The 23,606-nt window shown below is 38.5% G+C and overlaps 1 protein-coding gene across 4 annotated transcripts in view; it reads left to right on the top strand.

Annotated features, from left to right (window-relative positions):
• Positions 1 to 23,606, top strand: part of LOC146004332 (uncharacterized) — a 381,568-nt gene that overhangs the window by 57,006 nt on the left and 300,956 nt on the right. For 3 of the 4 annotated variants that reach the window (XM_083143104.1, XM_083143102.1, XM_083143103.1), the window contains exon 3: positions 9,955 to 10,479. The exons of the other annotated variant lie outside the window; for it this stretch is intronic. In XM_083143104.1, coding sequence (XP_082999230.1) covers positions 9,955 to 10,479 — 525 coding nt within the window. The remainder of the gene's footprint in view (positions 1 to 9,954; positions 10,480 to 23,606) is intronic. 4 annotated transcript variants of the gene reach the window in all.

The raw sequence follows: 23,606 nt of genomic DNA, 5'->3' as shown, positions 1-23,606 counted from the left end.
TCTGTTGGTGCAAGGTCCAGTGAATATGGTGGATGACACTGTGTCTCCCAGCCAAGTTGCTGAAGGGTCTCCCAGGTTCTCTTTGCCAAATGTGGCTTGGCTTTGTCGTGCAGGAACAGCACACCCTTACGATGTACCAATGCCGGCTCCTTCTGCCGCAATGAACGGTGCACCCTTTGCAACTGCTGAGAGTAGCAGTCAGCAGTGATGGGCTGACCAGGTGGAAGGAGCTCGTAATGCACCACTTGCCGAGAATTCCACCATAGGGAGAGCATAACCTTTCATGGGTGCAGAGGTGGTTTTGAGGTGTGAGGAACAGGGTCACGTGGCGACAACCAATGTCTGGTACGCTTGGGAGTGTCAGAGAGGACCCACTTTTCATCACCAGTGAGCAAGCGATCGAATATGGCTGTGTTCAGGTGCCGACTGAGCAAGGACAAACAGGCTGTCACTCGTTGTTCCTTGTTGGCTGCCGACAATGTGTGGGGTACCCACTTGCTTAACTTGTATGACTTCCCTATCCCATGCAGGTGCAGTCTGACTGTTTTAACGGAAACATGGAACCTTTCTGCAAGTTCATCACAAGTTAGACCACTGTCCTCCTCGATGGCTGCTTTCAGATCCTTGTTATCCAACACATGTGTTCGTCCACTGTGAGGTTCATCCGAAAGGCTCACATCTCCCGAACAGAATTTCTGGAACCAATGCCTGGCAGTGCGTTCGTTCGCAGCATTCTCCCCAAATGCCTGGCCAGTGCGGCAACTTGATGCGGCAACTGACAGGCCCACTTTGAAGACATACAACAAACACATGCGAACAAGCTGCTTCGATACCTCCATTTCTTGTCGACACTGGACGACCTATGACTGCTGTGTGTGCGCAAGGTGCCTGTATTACTGACAGTCGATGGTCAGACTAACTCCGGATCGCTTGGCAGGCACGTGCGTCATTTCGTTTCCTCTCTGTGAGCACATGATTAATGGGACGTCAAAAACGGCAAGAACTTTTTTTTGGTTACCTTGTAGTATAAGAGTCAGTAACATTTTTGAAATTGAAATTACGGAGTTGTACATAAATTATTCGTTGTTCACTTGTTGTGTAAATATACCAAAGTTATATGTATGTGTATTCAATTAAATGGACGTATGTTTAAAGAATTATTGATATTGCATGAAGTACTGTTCGTTTTGCGTGCTAAAACCAAAAGACAGTTATTTACTAATCTAATATTGAAACATAATTGAATTGTGAATGAGCAAATTGTAACTGTTATTTAAGTCATGAATAAAAGTGATGTACTCTTGTTAAATACGTGTCAGTAAATTGAAGTACAGTTAAATTAAGACTGATTCCTAGTACAGGGTGAAGGTAGTATTAGTAAAAAGGTAAAAAATGTAAAGTGTTCCCCTGTGCTTAGCACCATGCCATGAAGGCGTATAGGGGGTGTGGTGTAACGCCCCACACTTTCTTGATCCGGTCATGAGTGGGGGTGATGTGATCAGCATCACGCCCCTGACCGCCTTTACCCCCCAGGGTTTCCCCCAGGTACCCATACCATTTGACGCTGGGTGGGCGCTGGGACCACTTCCTATGTTAGAAAAGTTCCCGGATTTGAACCGGCCGGGGATCGAACCCGGGAACTTGAGCATGGTAGTCAGATGCGTTACCGACTGAGCCACCACGGCCACATGCATGCACGAATTTAGTGTACATATTTTCAACAAATTCTTGTGCTTATTTAATAGAAGGAACGAACACACCAGTCATTCTCTTGTTAAGCAAATAACGAATGCAGTGTTTTCGTCACTTCAGAAAATATTTGTTACTAAACATTCTGTTTGACAAAGAGAACCAGTGTTCTTCCCAATGCCCTCTGTGGTAATGCTCATTAAAATTACGCACGTTTCTTGGAATTTATGATGTGTCCTATTTGTTGCCATCACATTAGATAAATAAGGAAGAGTACGGAGATCAGCTAAATTAATGTAATTCAATATATCTACGAGTAACCGTTTTTTTGTTTGAAAGTTGACTTTGCGCTTACCCACATGTCAACATCCTTTTCGTGACTTGCCTTTATTTTTAATTTCATTGTCCTTTAAGGAAATCCAATAATTTGAGATTGTCCAGTTAGGTTTACGAGCGCTATAACATCTTACACCCAATAACACGTTTCCTTTCAAATTTCCCTAAGTAATACCTGTGCTGCAACCTAGCTGGATGTCACAGGGTGACACAGTAAATGCTGCAACATATTTGAGACCTTGAATAAACTATATTGTGTAATCTAAAACAAAAGGTGTGGTATGCTTAATAAAGGGATGGTATTGCTTCACGACAGTGCTCGTCCATACACGGTGCATCGAACCCAAGATCACATCGTGTAATTTAGTTTGGAACAAATTGATCATCGTCCCTATAGCCCTGACCTAGCACCCAGTGACTATCACTTGTTCCTGCACGTAAAGAAGCACCTTGCCGGTCAGTGCTTTAACGCAGAAAATGATGTGAAAACAGCCATGCTGCAGTGGTTATCGCATAAGGTGGCCGATTTCTGTGAAGATTTCATTCAGAAGCTGGTCGTTTGATACGATAAGTGCCTTAATGTAGGTGGCAATTATTTTGAAAGGTAGATGTAGGCCCAGGCTTTCATGTAAAAATAAAATTATTACATGTGTCCTTGTGTTTGTGTAATATCAAAACGGAACTTACTTTAAAAATATGCCTCATAGTTCCAATATTTAAATGCGTTACAAATTGCATTGCATGTGTGGTATATGGCCAAGGAATCATACATGAACATAGCTTGAATATAACGTGTGTGCATGAATTGCAAATTTCTTTTAGTATGTCTGTTATGTTGCTTTGCAGATACTCGTCTGAAAATATTACAAGGTGTACAACTTTGCTTCCGCTGTTTTCCGACAGGTGGCAACAACAGGAAGTAGTGGTCGAGAGAAGCAGATCGCAGACGTCACGCAGTTAGCTTGGATCTCTGTCAAGATAACCCCATTCAAACATTAGTTGAGTGGTGTGTGCATCGTGAAGTTGTTCGCGATTGAAAATGTCAGTGTACGAGCCAAATTCTCGCCATTTGCGGGAGGTTCTACTTTTTTGTTTCAATATGAAGAAAACTGCGGCTGAGGCTCATCGAATGTTCTCCACTACGTATGGTGAGGACGCTATAAGTGAGAGAACCTGTCGTGAGTGGTTTCAATGCTTCAAGAACGGTGACTTTAACGTCGAAGACCGGCATAGTGGTGGAAGACAGAAAGTTTTCGAAGATGCAGAATTGGAGACATTGCTGAGTGAAGACTCGCGTCAAACTTAAGAAGAATTGGCACGATCATTGGGAGTGACACAACAAGCCATTTGAAAACGTCTGAAAGTGATTTTGCAGCATGACAATGCACGACCCCACGTTGCCAAAGTGGTGAAAACGTACTTCGAAACATTAAGATGGGACGTCCTACCCCACCCGCCTTACTCTCCAGACATCGCTCCCTCTGATTATCACTTGTTTAGATCAATGGCTCATGAACTGGCTGACCAACACTTCCGATCTTATGAAGAAGTCAAAAAGTGGATCGATTCGTGGATCGCCTCCAAAGATGAACAATTTTTTAGACGCGGCATTCGTACGCTGCCCGAAAGATGGGAGAAAGTAGTGGCCAGCGATGGACAATACTTTGAATAATGCCTGGGTAAGCAATGTTTTTCATTACAGCATCATATTTTTGGGGAAAAACGGCGGAAGCAAAGTTGTACACCTTGTAATACTGAACATATGTACATAAATGGAAACTTGGAAAATAAAAATAGTAATAAAAATTTCTATATTTTCCATTTCTTTCAGCAGAAAGCCTTTGTATACATGTGTGTGTTTGTGTGCACCCTGAATGATGACATGCTTATGACTTGTACAAAACAATAATTTGTCATGGGATTCATTATTCTATGTTTGCTCTTAATTTCATACTACCTAACCTCTTTTTTTTATGATAACACACTTTACTACATGCATTCGTGTATGCCACACATTAGGAGCGCCAATTTATTAATGCCACCTCTATTTGGTGCAAGGTGTATAAATCTTAATCTTAAACCTCAGCTAGAATATCTTCAGGGTAGGGTTCTTTGTAGACAATGAAACCAGACAGAATGCCTTTGAATGTAGACGGTTAAACAAATATATTATTTAAACAAAGTTTAAATGGAATCAGAATATTAACATGATAAGCTACATTCTTCTATAATTCTTGTTTACAGTCAATTTTCATCTGAATATGCTCTTTATTATTTCTTTTCTTGATTTGTATATTCTCCCTTCTGGACTTCTTCCTTAATAAATGTTCTGGATCCAGACTTCCTTCTTAATGGAAGATCTGGATCTGGACTTCCTTCATAATGGAGGATTTGGATCTGGACTTCCTTCTCGATGCAGGGTTTAGAACTGGACTTCCTTCATGGGCTTCCTTCTGGATTCCCTTCTATTTCCACTTTCTACGATTTAGGAATACCTTTATCCTTTTTCCAGCTTTTTTCCTTTAAGCTTTGGGAATTATACTACAGGGTGGCTACTCACTGGGAATTTCTTGAATTCTGGGAATTCTGCGTGAATTATTAGCTCTGGGAATTATGCGTGGATTCTGCTTGAATTTATCTCTGTAGACGTGAAAAATCGCAACCTTTATTAATCCAAATCCTATTGAATTTATACATATTGATAAATGCCCTGAGGCAAGATTTTCACAGTTGAGTTATTTTTATCGAGAAAGGAAAATAATGATGTGTGAAAAATAAAACACAATTCTCTCGATCTGTTTACTTTCAGGGTGGCGACAGACCTGGAAAACCGGAAAAAGTCAGGGAATTTGAGGTGTCAAAAAAAGTCAGAGAAATGTCAGTGAATTTTGTCTTGCTTGACTTTTTTTTTCATTTAAAGATATCGTCATGAAACTCTGCATGGGAACAAGAAATCAGAAATCTTGTTGTTTGTTTTGGCCTCAACTTTTAGGCCCCTTTTATGCACAACATAACAACGGCGCCAGAAATCAGTGATGGCAGGAGAGAGAGAGATTTCCGGAGGAGCAGAAAAATGTGTTAAGCCTCTAAATATTACGTGGAAAATGCATTGAATTATCATTTTTTCTTGTCCGTATGGGAGGAGTAAGGGGACAGAACTGTTAACAGGTGGAGGGGGTGGGAGCTGGTAGTTCCGATAGTTCTCGGACATCGTAGTAAGGCATTTTGTTGGACAAACTGAAGGAACGTGGAAACAAATAGGCTCCATTGATACATACGATTTTTGTCGAATATCGCCACCTGACAAAGTATCTCACTACAACATGCGACAGAAATTGCATGCATGGCACTCGCATGGAATTGATTTTTGTTGGATGTCTTCTGGTTGCAACATCCAACAAAAATCACATGTACAAACAAGAGCTTTAGACTGCAAATATGCTGCTGGAATTTTATTACTCTTCTGGCTCACTTCACCTTATTTAATGTAGAAGTGCTTACAAAGGTTTACTTTCATCATCCTGACGTATTACTGGTTTTGCACAAGTTAACATAAGTTTACAATGACATTGCACTATTCTTAGGTATCAAACAGAATCCAACAAAACGGGATATATATTGAATACTATCACAAAAAAGTGAAACATAAATCTGCATTGGTGAATGTTATAAAAATTTGGCAAGTGCATGCTCCCAACCTCAAATTTACTCCAACACTAGTATTTCATTTAAATTAATGCCACACTAAAGGGGGTGAGGAGGATTCCCCCTTCTCTAACCTGTGCAATTCCAAATCAGGTATAATCATTTCCCACCCACTGAATATGAAAAGCATATTATAAAATATATCATACTTATAGAATTCCACTTCAGTTCAGTTCATTTTAGAGCTATATATAAAATATCATTAAACTAATTTATTGCAGATATGTACCCTGGACAGTGCCTTTTAGAAGCAATGTATTCGGTATTTTCTCAGACTTCTAAAGGGTGTTTCAAAAGTACTTACTGTCAAACGAAAACTGTGCCCTGTCTTTGACGTATATTGGGCCACTTCGTCCTTAACACCTATCAAACCTTTGTTGACAGCTATAGCGTTGTGTTGTCTTTTAAAAAAAATACTGAGTCGAGATGATACCTGATCAACTCGCAAGAGATCTAATTTTGAAGTTTTTGTAAAACATTTGACATAGTAATTATTTGTAATGTAATAAGCTGTACCTTATGATGGATGCTCTTCAAACACTGAAAGTACTACCATTCCACATGCAAATCCGAAATCCTTCAGATCTCATAGCAAGCAAAGTTGAAAATCACACGTTCGAAATATTATGTTTCAATCTTTGGTGGACAATGTGAAGAGCTGGTTTGAAAAGTTTAGATTATTTTTCGGATGTTGTCACATTAAATTCAGATACAGACATGTGTTTGTGGTGACATGTTAATTTCTCGTTTATATGAAAATGTGAACTTTAATGTAAGAGAGAGCATGTGCGCATCATCAGTCGAATGTATTCGTATCTACAAAGAAAATCCAAAACACATTCCCACCTCACTCAAAGACTTTGGAAATCCAATCCAAATTGTACCAATATTTACAGTTGAATCTGAAAACGAGTTCAGTGCCAAGATCAAGACTAAGCATTACAGTGTCCTTGACAAGCCAACTGGCAAATCATTGAACCTGCAGTGAGTCATTTATTTCGTGCATTCAACTGAAGAATGTAATTTTCTAACAATTTGACTTTAGAATTTAACCATAAATAGTGTTATGTTTGTGTTGTACTCGATATGAGGGGCATTCAAGTTCTAAGGTCTCCTAATTTATTTTGAAAAATAGACTCACCTCAGAAAGCTGAAACTGCCATCATTTCTCTGCATAATCACTGTCTAGACGTACACATTTTCCACAATGCTGACGTCACCATAGCATGGCCTCTACAAACACTTTTTTAAAAGTCTGTTTTGTACCGTATACTGAATAATCGCTGATGCAAGAGGGGAACTTGCATCAGCGGTCCAAGACCTCTCACCTGAAGTGAAGCTGGATGGGGTTGTACACATTCGATTGGCCTTGTGTGAATTGTCTGCACCATCGTCTGACCATACTATCACTCATGACGTCCGGTCTGCACACCTCACATGATTGCTGGTGTCTCTGTGCCAAATTCTGAGCGTGCAAAAATCTGATTACTACACTTAGGCTACATCGCAGTCGGTGGGAGACTGTATGAGAGCTGCAATCTTTAACCTAGAACTGTCCTAAAATGGCTGCATTGCGACTGTACCAGATTACAGCTACATGCCACTTCTTTCTGCGTGCATGTGTGTGTCGCTCTCCGGCCACTAGTGCTGCGTACAGGCACCATTGGAGCTTTTTTTAGGATGCCCCTCGTATATGAACTTTCAGAAGCTGTTATTAACAGAGTGTTCCTGTTTTAATGTTTGGTTAGCTAAATCAGGTACCTATACAATGCAATTCTATAAATTCCATGCATTAAATTTCCAATACCTACATACCTTTTTCGTCAGCAATAATGGTATACATGCATGTTGTCAGTTTCACAGTACTTCACTTGGATATACTGTACTGAAGCAGAAATCCCATTGATTATGTAAGGAAATATGACACTTTATTTTGTACAATTCAATTGTTTCACTAATATGCAAGAGTTAAGTTGTTTGCTTTACAGAGACAAGAGAAGTAGCTTTATGCATAAAAAAATAAGTCCGCAGTAATGGTTCTTGCAAGCAGAGGGTTCCAAGCCTCAGTGGAAATATCAACATATAATACCGAGAATGGATGAGGAGACTGATAAGTTACAATATGTATTTCTTAATCAATCACTCTTCACTCTAATCTCATTTAGTGGTAACTTTAAAAATAATGAAGTATTTTATTTTAAACTTACTCTGTATGATAAAATTCCGTAATCCTTCCCTAACTTGTGAATTGTAATAATTTTCCAAATTCACTATTTTGCAGTTTGAATTCAAATCATAGAGAATAGAGAAATTAAGTGAATTTCGTAGAAGATAATATTGGTACTTAACAAATCCATACCTGGATCTGTATGAGTTTATTATTTCCATTTGCAAAAAATCGATTTAGTTAAGTTTGTAATTGTCAGGGAATTTCGTTTCTGCTTGTTTGTAGCCACCGTGACAATCTGACAGACAGAAGATTATTGCAAAAAAATAGATTTCTTGAAGATGATTAGGTAGATTTGAGTTTGAAATTCTTACACAATTAACAATTTTTTGCAGGTTAGAATATATACCATAATATTTGTGTGACTTGTAGATGTATTTCGAGTCTGAGTATGTGAAATGGCAATTGTAAATTAAGATCCTCAAATTTAATGTTTTAAATATACCGTTTAATTAAATTAGAATTTTTGGATACATTGCAATCACACACACACAGACACACACACACACACACACACACACTTCATATTGTTACTATATTTGTGTGTGCATATCAATGGCGCAACCACAGTGGGACAGGGGGCATTGCCCCCCCCCCCTTTCAACCTTGAATGGAAATCAATTCTAAGAAAGGCAAGGGGCAAACATTGATGGCCAAGGGCACCTGCAGAGGGCACAGAGTTGCAATTGTACCCCTCGATTTCAAATTGTATGCAAATAAAAATACATTTCATAAAATTTTCTTGCTCGCAGCTTTTCTTAGTCTCGTTAAGTTCAGAGCCATAGCTAGGGAGCGGCGGGACTCGACCCTGGCTGCCCAACAAGCTAAATGATAAAAGTTGTAAAAGAGAGAATTACCTCGTGAAATTATTTGCACCCTATTAAATCAATCATTGTTTTTAATTTGCAAAAAAATGGATTAAAAATTTCCTTGTTCGCTTCACTTGGAATATGATTGTTTTCTGTAATGCATTGTAAATTACCAGAGAGAGAAATAAGACATGCATGAGAAAAAGGAGCTTGCACATTTGAGAGACAATTTATATAATTTTTGCTGTTGAAAGAAACTTTGAATACGTACACAATTTAGTGTTGGCATGTATTTTCTTATTCTACATCACTCCATTTTGAATATGTGTAAAACATTTGTTGTACATGAAAGTTATAGATGTTATATGTACGAAAAGAGTAATATTTGGAATGCATTTATCATGCATGTTCTGCCATTCAAAAATACAGTTTGTGTACTTGTTTTCCATTATTATTGAATGTGAAGTTGAACGTTTTTTTTAAAACGCCTTGAATTTTTTGAAAATTTGCTTTGAAAACCGGAAATTATACTTGAATTTTATCATGGTCCTAGAGTAGCCACCCTGTACTAATCTCCTCCCTTGCGGCTGCAATTGGAATGCGCCAACACTAAATATGTGCAACAATGTGTATACTTGGTGCCAACTGACTGACACGCGCATCCAAGTAGGTGCCACGGCTGAAACACGCAACCAAAAGTGCTGTGGGGCATCGACTGGAACTCGCCACCACCGGTGTAAACAAAATTTCCACTATGTGGATGGTAAATCAATCAAGACAGATTCAAGATCTGTTCAAAGACACAAATTTTGTATCGGTGCTTTGGCTTTTTTAGTTTTCTGATTAAGTTACATATGATCACTGATTTGATTAATCGAATATATACATTAATTTATTCCATTTATATTTATTCTTTATTAGATTCTATTGTGTTTCATCTTTCCAATTTGCTTTGTTCTTATTTATATAGTTATTCACGTATATTGTGTTAATTTTTAATTTTGCACATCTGGTTCTGCCATCTCTATTCCACTTTGGCAAACTATTTACATTATTTGGTCCTATTGGGTACGTAACAACTTTCATTACAACCTCTTCTCAGAAATTTTGAGAAAAAGTTTGTTGTATTTGTTTTATTGATATAATCACTCTTTTTACTGTTTATCTTCTCTTGTCTGATGATTTCAGTGAAAATATATCATCTGGAAGTACAACATTGGAGTGTGAAAGGGAAGCCAATTTCAGCACTTCACAAAAAAAATGTATTAAAGATAGCAAATCTCTACCAGCATTCCCATATTCCAGTGCTCACTTCAAATCAGAAGATACAAGCTGTGAGAAAACTTCGGTGCTTGAACATGCCATACGTGAAGTTGATGACATTTGTGAGAATGGTTTGGATAATTTTGGTCCTGTGATATCACCAGATACAAAACCTGATTCAATAAGAAATATAAACATGCCAGAGCAGTCAGTTGTCTCCAAATCAGAAGTCAAGGAAGAGGAAAATGCATTCAATTGGGAAGAAAATAAATTTAATGTAGGAGAAGAAAGCAAAATTTCATTTGCGAAAAGAGAATATGTGAAGATGGAGGAAGATGTGAAATATAATGACGAAGAAATCCCAACTATTAAAACAGAAGAAAGGAACATAATAAATCTGACAGATGTGGGTTTGAACAACCCAGTAAAGGATGAAGATACTAATTCCAGGTAATCGAAAATATCTACATTATAATTTTCTTTACTACTGTCAATAAGATTTTTCCAATGTTAGTAAAAGAGTGTGTTGCAAAATTCTTTCACAGATTTAAGTCAAAATGGCACATAAAACGTAGAAGAGAGCAACTTGTGGTTGTTTTAATCGAAATTGGTAACTGCAATTTTGTACTATTTCTTCACTTCAACATGGACTCTTTTGGTTGCCCACTAGGTATCTAGTTGACATTGAATTTCTCTTAATTGTTTTTCATGGCTTGTCTTATGCTTCACTTCAGTCTGTTAGACTGCTGTCACCCTGGGATGCCACAGCTGCTCTGGTGACATTTCTCCTGACATCTGTTGGGTCTGCCAATGTAATGTCATGAAAGGGTTCACAGACTAAAATTTACAGCTTATTGCAAAGTATGCTTGAATGCAGTGGCACAACCACAGTCAGGAGGGCATTGCATGTTTAATCTTAGGTGGAAATAAATTACAAGGGAACAGGGGAGGGGGGGAAAACATTCAAGTAAGAAGTAGGACTAACAATATCTAAGACTAGCCTAACAATATAGGATATTCAGGATGAAAATAATGTTAGGTAAAACTGATGCCAAATATCGACTGTCATCTTCAAATCGTATGACTGTATCATTTCATAGGACTACGTGCTTTGTGAATTTCACCAGTCATTGAACGACTCATACAGAAACAAGCTTTGAATTCTATGTAAGCATTTTATCTTTCTCTTCATCATTTTTAATTACATATGATATCTACTATTTCATAATCTACAATTTCTTCGAGGGGCATAGTATAATGATTTACACTTTATTTTTTTTCAGGTCCCATGATCCACCATTCGAGAAGTGAGGACTGGCATTTGTAGCTGCGAGTCTAGTCTACTGATTGCAGGCAGCAGTGCCCAAAAAGGATTCCTGGTGTTCACACAGCAGCACGTTCTGTACATCATTATCAACAGACTATTGGACAACATGGAAAGCGACTATAATGGTCAGCTTTGGACAAGTTGGCTTCTATGGACAGAGGGTGTGACCACAGCAGAGATTTACAGACGATTTGTGGCAGTGTGTGGTGAACATGCGCCTTCACGGAAAACCGTTTACAATTGGGTGGATGGCTGGAAAACAGGACACACATCAACAGAAAAAGGGACAAGGGTCTCTGCTCACATTCACACTTTGCTGCCGTTGCACCCATGTCAGGGATTTGGGAACCCATCTGGTGCACACTTTCCCCATATTAAGGTGATCGTGCATGATTCGCTGCAGGGTGTTTCTGGACAGGCCCGTGGTCACCTCCATTTCAGAAAACGTGATGCACCTGTTCTCAAGAATGACTTGCTCAACCTGTGCCATGTTTGTTGGTATTGTCACAGTCACTTTCCTTCCAGAACTTGTCTCTTTTTCAGTTGACGGGCATCCTGTTTTCCAGCCTTCCACCCAATTGTAAACGGTTTTCCGTGAAGGTGCATGTTCACCACACACTGCCACAAATCATCTGTAAATCTCTGCTGTGGTCACACCCTCTCTCGATAGAAACCAACTTGTCCAACGCTGGCCATTATAGTCACTTTACATGTTGTCCAATATCCGCTGACAATGATGTACAGAACGTGCTGCTCTGTGAACACTGGCAATCCTTTTTGTGCACTGCTGCCTGCAATCGGTAGACTAGACTCGTAGCTTCATATGCCAGTCCTCACTTCTCGAATGGTGGGCCATGGGACCTGAAAAAAATAAAGTGTAAATCATTATAGTACGCCCCTCGTACATGTGTGGTTAAAAAGCCACGGACGCTTTCGGGTTGTAATGGCGTAATTTACTTTCAATGGAATCGTTACAAAAATGCCATGGTTGATTAGTGCTTGATGCAGGCATAGGTTGTATTATGGGTGGGATGAGGAGGATGAATTGAGGTGTTTGCCTCAATCTGTGGATTTTTTCCTTTCCAGAGTCCTCCCTGAAGGCCTGTCCAACTTCACTCTCATCCCTGACACACCAGTGTTTGTGCCTGTAAATACATTTCACAGCCATGGGCTCCAAATACCTCCCCTCCTGTTCCAATCTCTTCATGGGCAGGTTGGAACATGAGTTCCTAGACTCCCAATCAAAGAAGCTACTTCTCTGGCTAAGATTCATTTATGACATCCTCCTCCTCTGGACACGTGGCGAACCCTCTTGCAACCTTCCTAAATCAGGAATGAGAGAGAGAGAGAGAGAGAGAGAGAAAATTTCAACAACTTGACCACCCTCAAATTCACCTGATTCCACTCCATAGATGACCTTCCTAGATGTGTTTGTTCACATCAAGGGTAATCACCTAGAAACCTGCATACGCATCAAACCTACCAACCACCTCCAATATCTCCACTACTCCATCTCTCACCCCTTCCACAGCAAAAGAAAAAGCCATCCCATTCTCCCTAGTCCTCAGAGGCCAAGGCCTGAATTCATCCCCCTCATCCTGATAAAACCTCATCTATTTCTTCTGCAAAAATGTGACTAGGCAGCAAAATATCGACTTCTGATTTCCGTTTTTGGTAAGTGTTTACTATCTCTTAATACATATATATCTGGTCATGGAAACATACAACAAAGACTGTGGTTTGACATAGTGACCACACTCCATGCCATATCTAACTGGTTGAATGATCTCCCACCATGGGTGAGTGAGTGAGTTGGATCAGGTGGGAGTGAGGCCAGTAGAAACGTACATACAGAATGTCCCAAAATAGTGTTTACACTCTTTGAAATATAATAAGGGGAAAAATAATAACACCAAGTATAAACTTTTTTGCTAGTCACATATCTTAAAGTTACAGATATTCATTTGCAGCAGTAAGTTGTCAGCAGTGCTGTAGAACAGATCAACAAAGAACAAATATGGTTTCTGCAAGAAGGGAAGCACAGGAAGAGTCAATTGTATGTTTCATGTCATCCAATGACCATGGCTTTGTGGGGTACACATTATTCTTCAGTTTCCCAGAGGTAGAAATCTAACAGTGTTAAATTGGGAAATCTGTGTTGTAGATTCTTCTTACATTGCTCAAAAGAAAATTTGCTCACCTATGCCACTTCGGGTATACAAATGCCTACCGCCTTTTGGGCTGTGATGGAACTAATATCAACAGAATACCTATACATGTGTACACACACACACAGTGGTATGGGGGCATTTTGAAAAGTTTTGCCTCCTACGCAATAACATCAATAATATGCAAGCTACTTACCTGAACTATATGTCTTCTTAAAGTTTGGAATGTCCTCTACAAGAATGTCACTACTTTTCTACGTAGTCACGATCATTGTCCACACACAAATGCCAACATAGGACAAATTGATGCATCCTGTCGGCGAAGAAATCAGGCATCTTCTCCCGGCAACAGCAATGCACATCTGCATGCACCTCGGCATCACAGGTGTAACAGTGTCCCTTCAGGTGCTCTTTCAGCCTCGGAAAAAGGAAATAGTCACAAGGTGTGAGATCTGGTCTGTACTGCTGGTGGGGTAAAATCTCATGGAATTTGAGATGCTGCAATGCATCCTGTGTTTGGAGTGTTTGTGGGTGTATATTGTCATATTGAGGAATTGCATCCTTGCCAGGCATAACTTGCAGTAATCGTGCACGGAGTTTCTCCAAGGTCTTCATGTACCAATCGTAGTTTACAGTGGTTCCATGCTCCAAAAATTCTGTGTGGACTATGCCTTCAATTGGTGAGTGGCATGAATCAGTTCGTCCACCGAAGTTTTGCAGGAGAAGCACGAGAACTTCTGTCAGATATTTCTTTTCTCCTGAAATTTATACTTACTAATAAAGATATATATAAATATCTTGATCTTCAGAAAAAAAACTATGCATGATTTACTTAGTAACAAGATGTTCTTTTGTACAACCCTGACAAAATCGGAACATATAAGTAGAGGACAGTTCTGGCAACAGTACATTACTCACAGTCAGAATGGTTGCTAGAATCCTGTGCATGCCTTCAAAAGGAAGTGCTGCTTTCAAAGAAAAAGATTGAAGATGAAAACATTGGTGATTGTTTACCTACACTGAGCATGGTGGTAGAAGGAACAGGACTACAATGAAGTGGAGCACTTCACACAACTTCATCCACTTCAAAAAGTTCTTTCCACAGCTCACACTGCACAACTGAATGAGAGATTCATTCAATGCAGACCCTCCATCAATGTTTTCCAAAGCAGATGAGGAGCAGCTTACTGAATTTTCCTCAGACAACATAGTGAAGTATAGTCAACTCTCGATTCAATGACCTTTCACAGTTCCCGGGAAAAGGGTTGTTATTTCGAAGGGGTCGTTATTGGAATTTGCCCCAATTTTCAGCTTAAAGGGAGCTCAAACGGACACAAGGATGCCTAGGAGATGGTAACACCATTTATCCTGGTAGTTATTTTGTTTGTTTCTATCTGTGACAATGTCTTAATTTTGGATCCATCCGTAAAGAATAAGTACCCATAGTTAAACAATAATAAGGCCTTACACATTATGCTTCCTTCTGCGACTTTATATCTTCGTGAAACTGGACTTTTAACCATGACTGTGATCAAGTCCAAATAAAAATCAAGAGTAAATATCGAGACTGAGATGATCCTTGTCATTTCCAAATATATACCCAGATTAGTTATAATGTGTGCCACCAAGCAAGCTCATACAACTCACTGACTCAGCTAAACATTGCGATATCCTGGTTTTCTTACTCTGTATTTATCTCTCAGCTTATGAACATTAAAGAAATTGCATCATCTGTATTTATCATTATGTTTTCATTACTTGTATGCGTACAAACAGTAAATTAACACACGAACAGATTTTGTGTGTTTTTTTTATGGTCACATAACATGCATTTATCTATTATTGCTGATGGTAGGCACATGGTGAATGCAGATTTTGGCATCTGAGGGGAGCTGCAACTGCAAAAACTTTAAAAATCCCTGGTGAATATTATTAAAATGAATGTTCGGAATTATCTAATATCCCTGGTGAATATTATTAAAATGAATGTTCGGAATTATCTAATATTCTCTGATGCATATATCGTTATTCAATATTCTTCACAGTACTTCATATTATAACTCTGTAGGAAAGTAGCATATGCTGGTTTTAACGAATGGGTAAATAAACTACTACAAATTTTCACCTGCACAGTTAAATATAATATGGAGGTATGTGCTATGAAATAAAACACCATAAATTTAAGTGTTAAATTTCATGAAAGTTGTATCAGACTGATTCCATTTTAAATCCCCCAGGTAATGATTGGTCCTCTTCCATGGGTCAGTGGTAGCGTCGTCACCTTGTAATCAAGGTGTCCCAGGTTCGATACCCGGTAGAGGCACATAGTGGTTCGGATCTCACTTTAAACTGTAGGTCTAGTTCCAATTAGCCTTTCTGTGCATAAAGTGGACTTAAAACAAGAACCCCAGGCAATGACACCCACCATTCAGATTTTAATGCAACTTGGTGTATTCGTTAATACTACCAAGGTATGAACCCATGAACAATTTTTCTTCTGTAGCCCTCATAATTCCTGAGAAACAGGAGGCTAAATTTCCTAATTTTGCATGGATCAGTCAATGCTGAGGCCATGGTGGGAGCCTGCAGTGCTTAACAGAAATAGTTGTATCTCGAAGTCAAATTGGCCTACCACTCTGAAACTTTTTTCTGAAGTTCATAAATATATGTATATCCCATTTAAAAAGTTGTCACAAATATTCCTCCACTGAAAATCGAGAAAAACTATTGTATTGTTTATAATGTTGATTTTTTTGTATGTCAACATCTCAGATTACTAAATTTGCATTATCATTATAAGGCAAAGCAGTTATCATGCCATTTTTTTTAAATTGAAGTTTAAGGTAAAGTATATTCTGAAAGGCTATGAAATAAAATTAGTGGAATTTGCTCTGCTTATTAATCAATATTCTTTGAAACGAGGTTTATGCATACGGTCATTCTGTGCCAAATCTTCACCAAAAGAAAAAAAAACCTTTTCAACCTGACCATTTCAGATTTTCATGAAATTTGGTAGGATGGTAGAAGACATGAAGTAACTTTTGTAGAAGAAACTAAATGAATATAACATCTTATGAGAATAACTGTGAGTTGAAAGTCTTAATTATTCTTGAACCAAACAATAATATTTTATGTATTGTAAGGTTGATTGATTTGCTTTATTTTATTTCACCTTTTGTGCCAAATGATGGAGACAGAAAACACTTACCACACGAAAATAAATAGTTTGATATTTTGTGGGGTTACCGCATTTTCAGTTGAGAAGAAAGAGGTGCACAGATTCACATCATGTATATATATGCATATATATGTGCATCAGGCTCTGATCACTAGTGCCACGTATGGATGCCATGTGAATTCACTTTCTGGATCTCCCTCACATGGAAACTTTCAGAAGTTCTTACCAATAGTGTGTTTCTGTTTTAATATCAGATTAGCTAAATCAGATGCAGGTACAATGCAGTCAATTTATCTTACACAAACTTTTTTTTTTTTTTTTCGTTTTCTCCAGCAATAATGGTAATAATGTGTTATCACTTTCACAATACTTGTATATACTGTGAATGTTTGTATGGAAGGACAAGTCCCACTGATAATGTGAGGAAATAGGACACTTTGTTTCGTACAATTCCATTGTTCACTTTCATAATAATCAGTCCCGAGAAGCATGTTTATGTGTTTTTAGCACCCAGCAGATTGCTATGTGTTGCCATTTGAGCATCGAACAAGCTGCAAATTCACCTTGCCAAAATCTCACTCATGTGTGCAAGGTTTAGCTTGTTTGCTCGTCATCGAAAACAGAAGTCATAATAATAATCTTTATTTATTTGTCGAGCCCTTTTTCCATAGGTATGGATATCATCAGATACATGTAAATATAGATAAGATATAATATAAGATATATTACAGTATAAAAACATCAAAGATGTTTACATAACGCACATATGTGATACACAAATTTACATAAATTGAACGTTTACAGTATTAAAAACAATGATAAGCAGGTATGCCCATAATAAAAATATATAGTGTATGTATATTTTTTTTTCTTAAGTTGGATACATTATTCCTTAAATTTATGTGATAGTATTTATAAACACTAAGCTCTATGAGGTTACTAGATTTTTTTAAATACATAATTGACAGTTGTGCCCAATCTATTTTAAAATTCATTTATGTCATACAATGCTCTTTCTGCGAGATATTGCTTGATTAACTGCATTTTTTTCTTAAAATGAGTGATATTTTTTAGCCAGGAAGGAAGTTTGTTGTAAAATTTTACACCTGCAGAATGTGGTGTAAAACTCTGTCTGGCAGAGTTAGTCTGTTTGTCTGGACATTAAAGTTTTTTCTTTGTCTTGTGTTAAGTCCATGGATGTGTTGACTTCTAACTTGTGTCTCATCATTTAGTATGAAAATAATAGATTTATAAACATACAGTGAATATAAAGTCAAAATTTTGTTTTCATTAAAGGCAATTCTGCATGTGGGTCTGGATGGGATTTTGCATATAAGTCTAGCAGGCCTTTTCTGTAGTGTAAATACTCTTTTTGTATGTATGTATGTGAGCTGCTCCTCCCCAAGCTGTGATACAGTACTCTAAGTGAGGATAGATAAGACCATAATATGGATTCATGATGATTTCCTTGATATGATACTGTGAAAGAATTTTCAACAGGTATAGGTTTTTGGTGAGTTTATCAGAGATATAGTCAGTATGACATGTCCAATTTAGTTTACCATCGATGATCAATCCTAGCTATTTCATTTTCAACTAAGTAGACCGTCAAGTTATCTATCAAAGTTGTTCTTGTTGCCAGGGTTAAAAATCATGAAATTTGTTTTTTGTTGGTTCACATTTAGACTATTAGCGTTTAAGTACTGGGTCATTTGATTAATCGAGATGCAAGTTTGGATTTCTAATTGTTCTTTTGTTTTTGCCCTACATATTATGTTAGTGTCATCTGCATAGGTGATAGTTTGAGTCATGTTGTTCTTTGGTATGTCATTGATGTAAAGGATGAAATAATAATGGACCAAGTATAGATCCTGAGGGACACCTACCTTTGACGATTTAAAACTGAAGTAAAAGGTTTGATAGATGTATCATTCATGTGCTCAATTTGAGTGGATTGTATTCGTTCAGAAATAAATGACTTAATTAGGTTAAATGTGCCACCTCGAATGCCTAGTTTATGCCTAAGTGTGTTGTGGTTGAGAGAGTTAAATGCTTTAGACAGATCTAGAAAAACCGTGCTTGGAATTTCATTATAATTATTTGTAATTGTAATTATTTTTATAAATTGTACAGTTGCTGAATTTGTTGATTTGTCTTTTTGAAAAAAATGTTGATCTTGATTTATAATACTAAATTTGGAGCAAAATTTGAATTTTATTGCAGATTATTTTTTCTACTACTTTTGAGAACGGTGATGTAATGCTATTGGTCTGCAATTTAAGGGGTCTGTTTAACCCCCTTTTTTGTATATTGGTTTTATGACACACTTTTTTAAGATCTTTGGGAATATGCCATTCCTTTTTGATGAATTTATAGCAAATTGCAGAGGCAGAAGTAGAGAGTTTGTACACTTTTTTATTAGTTGGTTAGACCAACCATCAATGTCACATGATTTCTTGTTATTTAGGGAATTTATAGTTTTTTCTAGGTCGATAATACTTATTTCATCTAGAATGATAGAGTTTTGAATGCTACAGGGTGTCCCACGAACGGCGCAACTGGGAATTAAGAGTGGCATTCCTTTGTAACCAAAACCTGTACATACATAAGTCATACACCAAATGTTAGCCCTGTCCAAGTAGATATTTTTATACATAGAAACAACAAACGGGGTGCAGTGTTGTTCATGCAGTGTTGCCAAATGTAAATGAAAGTAAATTTATTTTTCCACAAAGCATGGAAAATTGCATGTCAAACATTTGTACGGAAATTTGGACGTCAATTTCCACCTTGTGTAGGTGGACTATTTCGCCATCTATAGTTCAGAGAAGAAAACCGATCGTTTTCGCGTATAGCCAATCCTGAAATGCCTCGTAAAAGCGTACCGGTCCAAATGGGTGTTTTAAAAAAAAATATGAGGTACAGTGGCAACACTGTTGATGTTTGAAGGCAACAAGAGGTGTGTTTAGTGATGGTCTATGACATGGAAATACTGGAAACAGGAAAAAAAGAAAATGAAAATTATGGTGAAAAAAGTGTTACTTACCTACTCCTGGCAACCATGCAATGCACGTAACAGCACGTAACAGACCAAAACAGCTTTATAAAAGATGTTGAAAATGACAACCATTTTCCCTGAGGCATTCATCAACACGTTTTATCATGTTGGAAGCAACTTTATGCAAGGTTGATTTGTTTATTTTGTTAATGGCTGTGTAAATGTTTATTTTTAGATCATCAAGTGTTCTTGGGTTATTAATGTAAACTGTTTGTTTCAAATAACCCGATAGAAAAAAATCTGGAGACGTCAGATCCGGGGAGCGACTGGGCCATAAGTTTTTGCTTATAATGTGATCGCCAAAAAACTCTGCCAACATGTCTAAAGTTTCATTAGACGTGTGACATGTTGCGGAGTCTTGTTGAAACCAACAATCACGTTCATCACGTTCCAACAGAGAAATAAACTGTGTGATAAGGTCACGATAAACTATTCCGTCAACTGTTGTGTTGAAAAAGAATGGACCGATTATTTTTCTCCGCGAAATTGCGCACCACACACCGATCTTTTGTGGATGAAGTGATTGTTCATGTAACAAATGGGGATTGTTACTTGACCAGTGTCGAGAATTTTGACTGTTGACATATCCATTTAAGTGGAACCATGCTTCATCCGTGAAAAAAACCTTATCCAAAATATTCACACCATTGTCTCTAATAATATTTCTAAACCACTGGCAGTATCTTACACGTGCAACTTTGTCTGCTTCCTTCAGTTCTTGCTCAACCTGTACCTTATATGCACGTAGGTGCAATTGTTTTAATGCTCGGTGAGTTGTTGTTTTTGATACACCTGACTGTGCAGCAAGTTTACGAACAAATTTCCTGGAGATTGTGATATTCTCTGCTCCACATCCTGCAGCACACCTTGTGTGAAAACTGGTGGTTGTCTGTGGTAGGGTTTGTCATTAACTGATCCTGTTTCACGAAATCTGGAAACAAGTCGATATATCGTCGAATTTTCTGGAACACTGTTATTCGGATATTTCTTGCGAAACACAGTTTTTACACTAGCGTACGATTTTGAACAAAAATAATGTTCCACAATGAACACCCTCTCTTCCAAAGAGTACTTCATTTCACAGAACAATTCTAATCTTCCGCTACGAACAATGCGAAATGCACGCCTCAAACAGTTCTGAGTACACAACTAACTAATTCTTTTGTTCTCGTTCGGTGGGCGCTCTTATCGCTTTGCATGGTTGCCAGTAACACTTTTTTCACCATAATTTTCATTTTCTTTTTTTCCTGTTTCCAGTATTTCCATGTCATAGACCATCACTAAACACACCTTTTGTTGCCTTCAAACATCAACAGTGTTGCCACTGTACCTCATAATTTTTTTAAAACACCGATTTGGACTGGTACGCCTTTACGAGGCATTTCAGGATTCGCTATACGTGAAAACGATCGGTTTTCTTCTCTGAACTATAGATAACGAAATAGTCCACCTACCCAAGGTGGAAATTGACGTCCAAATTTCCGTACGAATGTTTGACATGCAATTTTCCATGCTTTGTGGAAAAATAAATTTACACTTTCATTTACATTTGGCAACACTGCATGAACAACACTGCACCCCGTTTGTTGTTTCTATGTTTAAAAATATCTACTTGGACAGGGCTAACATTTGGTGTATGACTTATGTATGTACAGGTTTCGGTTACAAAGTAACGCCACTCTTAATTCCCAGTTGCGCCGTTCGTGAGACACCCTGTATTTGTGTATCGGCCCAAATTTTTAGCATATTCTGTTTGCAATCTAGTGCTTGGGTTATCATTCAGAAGAGTGTTATTGAATATTGTTGCTACAGTTTGTGGGTCTTTTACATCGGTACCATTTATAGCTAGTGAGATATTTTCTTTAGCTTTTTTGTTATCTTTCCCTCTTCGCTTGTTCAATATATCCCATATGATTTTAGAATTATTGCTATTACTTTTCATTTTTTGTGATAAATGGTGAGGTTTCTCAGATTTAATTAATTAGCACATCACACTATGATGCTAGGGGTCCCAGGTTTGAATCCCAGCCTGGGCGTGGATGTTTGTGGGTGTCTATTCATCATGTCATAACTCATCTCCATCTTCGCAAATTAGCCAAAAGTGGACAAAAAGCGAAGTAAAATAAACCAAATAAAAATATATACCGCGTGAGGCACCTAAAAGTACCACCTGAAATAGCAAAGAAACCAGAAACAGTAGCGATGTGATGTTTGCGGGAAACTATAATATCAAATGGGGCTCGTGAATCGGAGGTATGGGGTGGGTCGAAAAATATCGACAAATGGGGCATCTGGAGCAAAGTCATATTTTTTTTAAATGGAATGATATGCAATAACATGCACAATATAAAAGAGCACACGCAGAGAAACACAACGCCGTTGGTCTCATGCAACTACTGCACATAGGAACGAAGATATGGCCATGTGAAAATATGTAAACAAACTAACAAGTGGCCCACTCGACCGTCAGTACCACGACATGTAAGACTTCTCAGGTGCCTGACAGAACTGCCTTTACGCAGAGCAAGTTTTGATAGCAGGTCCACGAGATCGTGTTAGTTCATAGCAAGCAGTCGTAGTGGTAAGAGCGAAGATTATGGTGTTCACAAACATAGAAAAAGTGGACATGATCCTGATTTATGGGGAATGCAGAAAGAATGCCTCAGAAGCCTACCGTGTGTACGCAGAGAGATATCCGGACAGACGACAGCCATCTCGACGTCTGTTTGGTAAGTTATTTATTAAATTAAGAGACACCGGAACTGTAACACCACGAGCACGTGTGCGGAACAAGCCAACTACAGGTGAGGCAGGTGCAACAAATGTTCTCGCCGCTGTTGCTGTGAATCCGCACGTTAGCTCCCGTGAAATTGCCAGGGATGCTGGGATGAGTCAGCGAAGTGTATTGCGCTTTCTCGACACACACAAGTTTCACCCATATCATATCTCCCTCCATCAGGAACTTCACGGGAATGATTTTGTGGACAGTGTTCGGTTTTGCACATGGTTGTTACGACACAACACACCCGATTTGTCACGTATCCTCTTCACTGACGAGGCAACTTTTACCAATCATGGAAATGTCAACCTAAGGAACATGCACTATTTGTCGGTGACAAATCCACGTTGGCTTCGCCAAGTGGAACGCCAGCGCCCATGGAGTGTAAACGTGTGGTGTGTTATAGTGGGTGAACATCTCATTGGCCCTTTTTTTTATACAAGGGACACTGAATGCTAACCGATAGATACAGTTTTTACAACATGAACTGCCTGTACTATTGGAGGACATACCACTTCAGACAAGGAGGGACATGTGGTACCAACATGACGGGTGCCCAGCTCACAGTGCAAGACGCGCTACAGCATGTGTGGAAAATACATTTCCAAATCGTTGGATTGGACGTGGAGGGCCTGTCAAATGGCCGGCTTGTTCCCCAGATTTGACACCGTTAGACTTTTTCCTGTGGGGAAAGCTGAAGGACATTGTCTACCGGGATGTGCCAACAACTCCAGAGGATATGCAACACCGCATTACTGCAGCCTGTAGGGACATTCCCTACGAGATGCTACATTCTGTGCAACGATCTTTGCGTGGGCGCCTCGTTGCCTGTATCGCAGCTGACAGCCACCACTTTGAACACACACTTCGACAGGTTTTCGCTTCTTACGCAGTGGTTCTTCGTCATACTGTCATGGTCATTTTCATTATGCTGTAACACTGTCAAATACATGGTGCTGACGATGCCTACTGTCTTTTTTCTTCCTTTAAAACGTTCTGTCTTCATCTTGTCCAATGGCTTCCGACATCTCATACTTGTACATGCCGTGGTACTGACGGTCAGGTGG

The sequence above is a fragment of the Lepisma saccharinum genome, chromosome 21 (genome assembly GCF_977018435.1).
Source record: "Lepisma saccharinum chromosome 21, izLepSacc3.1, whole genome shotgun sequence".
NCBI classification, from domain to species: Eukaryota; Metazoa; Arthropoda; class Insecta; order Zygentoma; family Lepismatidae; genus Lepisma; species Lepisma saccharinum.
Note: the sequence above shows the minus strand (reverse complement) of the source record. Positions and strands in the feature narration are given on the sequence as shown.